The following is a 7,752-nucleotide window of genomic DNA, read 5'->3' as shown; positions in this document are numbered from 1 at the left end:
GTAGGGTGTGGTAGGGTGAGTGGCAGTTGTGACGACGACAATAATGTTGTGGTGGTGGKGGTTAGGTTARRGGTGTGAYASTWACGTTAGTAGCATAGTCGTAGTAGGGATGTGTAGTGAGTGACCGGAGGGTGGGTGGGTGTGATGACAACARTATGGGCATAGTGGTTAGGTGGGTGGCAGCGACATCAGTGGTRGGGGTTAAGGGTGGGGCATCATGAACAATAGTAGCATGATCGTGGTGGATGGTGATGGAATTCAATTCCTTCCATTATGCCAAGGAATGATGAATTCATTAACTTGTGGAATTCAATGGAATTTGAAGGATTCCATCCATTCAAGAAATGAACCAAACAAAGGAATTGGAATTTGGTSAAAGGAATTTGTCATTCCAATTCCATCAAATTCCTTCGAATTCCGCGAACCAAACGGCCCCAATTGTTGACTTTACGTTGAGCTTCCATTGTTAAAGAGAAGTTATATTGCTTCTTGGATCCATTATTCTTCACATAATCATAAATCCATTCTCCTCTCCATCAAATATCTCTCATACCTTCTCATAATTCATAATGGTCGTTATCTCTGAAGAATCTTCATCTTCTTCAAGCCGTGATCAATATAGATATGACGTATTTTTAAGTTTTAGAGGTCTTGACACTCGTCATAATTTCACAGATCACCTCTACAAGACCTTGATCGAAACTAATCTCACAACTTTCTTGGACGATGAAGAGATCGAAACCGGAGAAGWTCTGAAACCGGAATTGGAGAGTGYGATCAAAACATCCAGGGCTTCTGTTATCGTGTTGTCTCAGAATTATGCTTCTTCAACATGGTGTCTTGACGAACTAATATTGATCCTCGAACAATGTAGGACCTCCAACCATATTGTCATCCCGATCTTCTATCATGTCGAGCCCACCGATGTCAAGAAGCAACAATCCAACTTCGGAGATGCAATGGCGAAGCATAAACAGAAGATGGAGACAGAGACAAATGAAGAGAGAATAAATATTTGGTCTAAAAAAAATCGATGGATCTTATAAGAATTTCTCTAAAAAATTAAGATGGTTGTGTATGCATGGGTTCCCTTTGATGCAAAACAATGTTAAATAATGCAATGAGTATATTCAAATCCATCCTCAATCATAATTTATTTTCACTCCCATCTCTATTCTTAAAATGAACCGAACTTCCCTTTAGTCACTACGACAAAATTGAGTTCATACATAGGACCCCTAAAGTGTTGAAATATCCTAATGGAGTGGCTTATAGGACCTAAGTCTATAGGACCAAAAAAAAAACATCCTATCTAAAAATGTTACAATAAGTTTATATTACGTTTTTAGGCATCGTAATAAGTTTTCTAGGACATTTTTTAAAATATAGTGTCGTATTAGCTATTTTATAGGACTGTTTGAGAAAGTGTTCTATAAACATGAGTGTCCTATAAAARGATGGGTTTACAAGACATTTGTCAAAAATATCCTATAAAATAGCTAATACAACTTTTTACTTTAAAAAATGTTCTAAAAACATGTTAGGATGTTCAAAAGCGTCCTATAGACTTATTGTAACACTTTTAGATATGACATTTTATTCTTTAATCATGTCAACTTAAGTCCTGTAGAGCACTCTATTAGGACAATTAAACTTTAGGCGTCCTATAAACCCGATAATGTTGTGATGAGTAATGACGGACTTCCAGGGAATGGTCATTTGTTTTTTAACATTTTAGGTGACATTGATAGAGTGAAATTTGTGAGYTTTTTTATAAGACTTAAGTTATGAATTATCAATAACGAGCTTATGTTAACGTACAATTTATTGTATTCTTATCCATTATAGTATGTGACGAAACTGTCATATTATGATATTATTTATCAATCTTGTCTTTAATTTTAAAGCTACATTCACAKATATWGMAGAATTGGATCCATTAAATTGTTAGGAGATGATGAGAATATGGCAAGTCATACTGATCATATCTTTCTCACATTTACAAAGACAAAATGTCATCATGAAGTCTTTTTCTTTTTAAATTCATTCATGTTTGCTTTTGATATTGTTGACTTGACTTGGGCTTCCACTATCGATTAAATTCATTATTTGTTGGATCCACTATTATCTGTATAATCATTAAGCCTACTCCTTTAGGTCTCTCCAAGACAATTTTACTGCAAATCTTAATATCCTAAGTTCCAAGTTCATTTATAGCTTAAATCAGATGTATTTATGTATATATTAGAATACTACTAGCCAATCTACACCTAATACAGGATCTAGTAGTGCTTCTGTACAAGCAGATGGTCCGTGGCATGTATACATGATGGATATGATGAAGAGGTTTACACAATGTTAACAGTTTCCGTCGATCCCACCGCAATAGATTTGATATAGTATATTTATGAAGTAGTAACATCAATCGAATTTATATATGTATATTATTTCGTTCGGATAATCATATTAGGTATTTATGACAAATTTGTGTATTGTATATTTGTATTTAATTTACAGGATCTTTATATTTTAGGATTTTAAATTAGGAGGTTTTTTGGTTTTTTTTCCCGTACCAGCTAAATTTCAGACAGATTTCTAGCGGAGAATCCGTCGGTAAATAATTAGATATAAGCTTTATTAAAAAAAAATTTGGCGGATTTTTCGACGGAGTCGATAATTATTTTGTGTTCATTAAAACTAAAAAGCATTTTCATATTTTGAATCAAGAAAAAAGTTTTTAAATAGAATTACCGATGAAATTTCCGTCGAAAATCTGTCTGAAAATTATTATTTTTATTTTTAAAATAAAAACTGGTTATTGTTTTAGAAGAAGATGGAAAAAGTTTACCGACGAAAAATTTGTTCTATATTATATTTATATATCGCATTTGGTTGATGCACACCAGACACGACTTTTATATATATCACATAATAATTCATATTCTTAAATATATTCATATTTTATTATTTCATGTTTGTATTTGCTTTTCTTAATATATTAAAATAGTGAGAAAACGACTTCGTTTAATAAAATATTCAATATTCTTTTCTGCTTCTAGTTTGTAGATGAAACAAGATATTACCATCCAAATTAATGTTTCACGTTTTTGATCCTTTTTATTTAATTACATATCCATGTATATTATATACATATTAATTTCAAACATGAGTAGCAAAGAACCAATTTACGAAACGAAAATAACAAATTTTTAACAAAGCATAGAACCCAAAAACACACTTAAGAACCAAAATAACACGATAAAAAACATCTTTAAACAACTTCTATCAAATTTATATGGAAAATCGAAAATAGACTTGTTTTTATTTTATTGATTAACAGATTCAACCATGTGATTATTATTCTGAAATATATGTTTATTTACAAAAAAAATTCTTCATCATAAAATATGTTCAAGTTCATTAATGTTTATTTTTGATTATATTAATAAAATCTTGTTTTGATATATTTATTAAGTAAATTTCCAAAATATTTCCTTAACAAAAGTAGTTGTTGACTTTGACTTGAGCTTCCACTGTTATGAGAAGTTATACTGCCTCTTGGATCCATTATTCTTCACATTATCATATATCCTTCTCCTCTCCATCAAATATCTCTCGATCATACCTTCTCATAATTCATAATGGTCGTTATCTCCGAAGAATCTTCATCTTCTTCAAGCCGTGATCAATATAGATATRACGTATTTTTAAGTTTTAGAGGTCTTGACACTCGTCATAATTTCACAGATCACCTCTACAAGACCTTGATCGAAACTAATCTCACAACTTTCTTGGACGATGAAGAGATCGAAACCGGAGAAGATCTGAAACCGGAATTGGAGAGTGCGATCAAAACATCCAGGGCTTCTGTTATCGTGTTGTCTCAGAATTATGCTTCTTCAACATGGTGTCTTGGCGAACTAGTATTGATCTTCGAACAATATAGGACCTCCAACCATATTGTCATCCCCATCTTCTATCATGTCGAGCCCACCGATGTCAGGAAGCAACAATCCAACTTCGGAGATGCAATGGCGAAGCATAAACAGAGGATGGAGACAGAGACAAATGAAGAGAGAAGAAATCTTTGGTCTAAAAAAATGGAGCTATGGAATAAAGCATTGACAGAAGTTGCTGATTTAAAAGGAAAAAGTGCAAAGGATCGGTAATAATCTACTTCCCTATGCAATTTAGTATTTTCTTTAATACCATAAATATGCATATCTGGTCTATTTTCAGTTTAATAAATTGGTTGAAGATGCATCCTTGAGTATACTTTTCAAGCATATGATCCATAGGTCAATTCATCTTGATAGAAAAACCATTTCCATAATTCTAATATGATTGCTTTAGAAAAAATAATTCTAACAAACTTAGAAGACATGGTAAACAATTTGGTTTGCATCTAATATTTTATCATTCAATCTTTGGATCATAACATTGCAATGGTAATACAGGGATCTTAATTACTATTGAACTACCCCTACTTATAAGTAACAAAGGATGATCTTTAACTTTTTGGGGAGATTTTGTTCATATTCGCAGGGAGGGATTTATACTTATTTAACAAGGAAATTATCTAGTCCATCCGACTAGTTCCGGGTTCAAGTCTACTAATCGAAGCTAAAACTCCTGAAATGAAAAATAACGTATTGGCCCTGAATATGCATGAGCTTTGTAMRTTCGTCAAGCTCCCGAAATGAAACAATAGCAACTCTTTTTTATTGACCAAAAATTCAATATAAGAAATATTTGTTTTTAAKTGACATCATTTAAGCTATTATATAAAGAGAATTATTTTGGTTGACCAGGAAAATGTTAAATATTCGACTATTTGAATCATTTAGATAAGTTATCTACATATATATAACAATCTTTTTGCAAATGTAACGTCATATGACACCGGCAGAAAAACATAATTAAAAATAACAATAACAAAATGTCATATATTTTGGATGGATTTGGTTTTTTTAGTTTTCAAATTGATGTTCCAAATTTCATATTAAAATCAATTTTCAGGAAAGAGACGGAGTTAATTGAAGAAATTGTTACAGATATCCGTCGTAAATTAGGTGTACCCTTAAAAGTAAAGCTGCCGCTCCTTATCGGCATGCACCATCACATAAAATTCATTACCTATTGGTTAAAAGATGGATCCTCTCCTACCGCTGACATTCTCACAATCTTAGGCATGGGAGGGATTGGGAAGACATCYTTGGCCAAGTATCTCTTTTGGTTGCATTGTCATGAATTCCAAAGAAGCAGTTGTGTTGAAGATATCAGTAGGAGATGTGCTGAAAAATTGAATGGATTGCTTGATTTACAAAAACAAATCTGCGGTGACATTTCAAAGAACAGTTCAATTCAAGTTCATGATGTTTCTATATACACATCTCAGATTGAGAATGCACTAGCACATAAAAAGGTGTTTCTAGTTCTTGATGATGTTGATAGTTTCAATCAATTGGATGCATTACTTGGAAACAAAGGTTTTCATCCWGGAAGCAAAATCATAATAACAACCAAGGACGCCTCGTTGACAGAAAARTGTGAGCTATTCAACCAGATAGTTCGACCCAAGCATACAAAGCACTTACTTGAAGGCTTAGATGAGTATGAATCCTTAAAGCTTTTAAGTTTGTGTGCATTCAAGTGTAAGAATCCCAAAGAAGGTTTTAAAGAGGTTTCAAAAGAGCTTGTGAAGTATTGTGAGGGACATCCATTGGCTCTTGAAATTTTGGGTAAGTCTCTACATAATGGAGATGTAGATGAATGGGAGGATTGTTTAGAAAGGCTAAAGGAAGAACCCAATTCTCGTATTAAAAAGGTCTTGCAAATGAGCTTTGACTCTTTGCCATGCATGGGTTCCCTTTAAAGTCTTTACCTTTAGACTTACCAATGGAGAATATGGTTATGCTTGACATGTCTTACAGCAATTTGGAATCTTTTGATATGTCTGATGGTAACCCACAACAACCTGGGACGAGGCAAAAGGTAAGAAACTTGTAGCATCTACTTTAATTTTTGTTACTTCTATGGTGGTTTTATGCAATTCACTTAACATCCACCTTATCTCCATTTGTACAGTTAAGTGGCTCATGCTCAAAAAGCAAGCGGTTGCTTAGATCATTGAAGATTCTTAATCTGAGTTTCTGTGAACAACTTCGGAGTATTGGTGGATTTTTTGAATTCCCTGCACTTGAGAGGCTAATACTTTCAAATTGCTCAAGTTTGATTGAGGTTTGTGAGTCAATTGAGCAATATGATGGACTTGACCTCATTGATCTGAGTTACTGCAATAACGCTGGGAAGCTTTTAAGAATGATAAACAAGGTGAAGAACGTCAAAATACTAAATTTAGATGGTTGTAACCTTGGTGAAACTCCGATCGAGATGAGAAATGACGTGGAGGAAAAGCTCAACCGTAACAACATTGGTATGAACTCACAAACCTCTTCCTCTGCCATTGTGGAGGCTATACCAAGAGGTTTCAATTCCTATCTGATTTATTTACCAAGCTCATTAGTATGCTTGCAGCTTCAAGATTGTAAATTGTCCAACGAATCTTTTCCAGAGGATATGAGTAGCCTATCCATGTTGAAGGAGTTGTATTTAGATAGAAATCTTTTCGTTTCACTGCCCAATTGGGTGAGAAGCCTTTCCAGGCTTGAGATACTTGGTATTGGTAAGAATGATAGACTGGAGTCATTGGAGCATCCTCCACCTACACTAAAAGATCTGATATTTGATTTTGATGGATATGGGGAAGCTACATTTAATCGAGAAATGTCCCCAATCCTGTTAACCTGTAGGATGGCTACATATGACTGGGAAAAGTTTGAAGGTATTTGTAAAAAGGAAGATATGGAAGATGTTGAGGAAAAGGTATTACTTAGTTTGGGGTGGAGTCATTTAGTTAATTTAGACTTCACCAAAATTCAACCGACAGAAAGTGGAAGTGTCGAGGTTTGTTCTCATTAACTATTTTTGTTTGTGTGATAAATATGTAGATATAATAAATGAAGCTTTTATTTGGCAGATGGTTTATGAATTTGGGATATTCAGCACATGGTATGTGGGGAAAGAGATGCCAGATTGCATAAGTGATAGAAGGTGGAAGGGGTCATCAATCTCATTTACCATCCCATCATCTCCTTGCAACCTTAGAGGCTTGAATTTCTTCTGCGTGATTACACCTGGAAAGTTAACAAATTATGGAGATTTCTTAACTTCTCTATATTTAAAGATTAGTAATATAACAAAGATGTGCACCTGGATCTATCCTGCTCTAAAGTATTCTAGGGTAAGTAGAGAGGGTATAACATATTTAAGCCATTGGATGTTTGGGAAGAAAGAGATGGAAGATGGTGACCAAATTACTATTTTCGTATCAGATTTTTATGGTAGAAGGGAGTGTGGGGTGAGTTTTGTGTATGATGAAGATGATGGTTTGGGTTATTACAAGTCGTGGAATCATATAATTGGTGGGGATCTCTCTCCTTTTCAAACTACTACTCCTGGAGAATATCACCTACACCGAAACCGCTTTAATGGTGGATACCATATCAATTATGTAGGTATGTGGTATATTTATTAAATATCTTTTATGATCATGTTTCTCATGATATATAATATAGCTACTGGAGATCTACGCCTACAATCCAACACTTGGATTTTTCACAACCACAAATTAATAAATGCAGTTAATAATAGGAATATGTAGTTTTTACTTAAAACAACAATTACTTTTCA

The 7,752-nt window shown here is 33.6% G+C and overlaps 2 protein-coding genes across 2 annotated transcripts; both read left to right on the top strand.

Annotated features, from left to right (window-relative positions):
- Positions 1 to 569: 569 nt before the first annotated feature.
- LOC112504429 (toll/interleukin-1 receptor-like protein) lies at positions 570 to 1,046 on the top strand. The gene has a single exon (XM_025108369.1). It carries the CDS (start codon positions 570 to 572, stop codon positions 1,044 to 1,046), a length of 477 nt encoding a protein of 158 aa, XP_024964137.1.
- Positions 1,047 to 3,575: 2,529 nt separating this feature from the next.
- Positions 3,576 to 6,981, top strand: LOC112504427 (disease resistance-like protein DSC1). The gene is given in 4 exon segments (XM_025108368.1): positions 3,576 to 4,165; positions 5,020 to 5,854; positions 5,857 to 5,994; positions 6,088 to 6,981. Coding segments are annotated over 4 exon segments (2,391 nt in total). The 5' UTR covers positions 3,576 to 3,641.
- Positions 6,982 to 7,752: the final 771 nt, after the last annotated feature.

Source organism: Cynara cardunculus, unplaced genomic scaffold (genome assembly GCF_001531365.2).
Source record: "Cynara cardunculus var. scolymus isolate 2C unplaced genomic scaffold, CcrdV1 Un_Scaffold_5585, whole genome shotgun sequence".
In the NCBI taxonomy this organism is placed as follows: Eukaryota; Viridiplantae; Streptophyta; class Magnoliopsida; order Asterales; family Asteraceae; genus Cynara; species Cynara cardunculus.
Note: the sequence above shows the minus strand (reverse complement) of the source record. Positions and strands in the feature narration are given on the sequence as shown.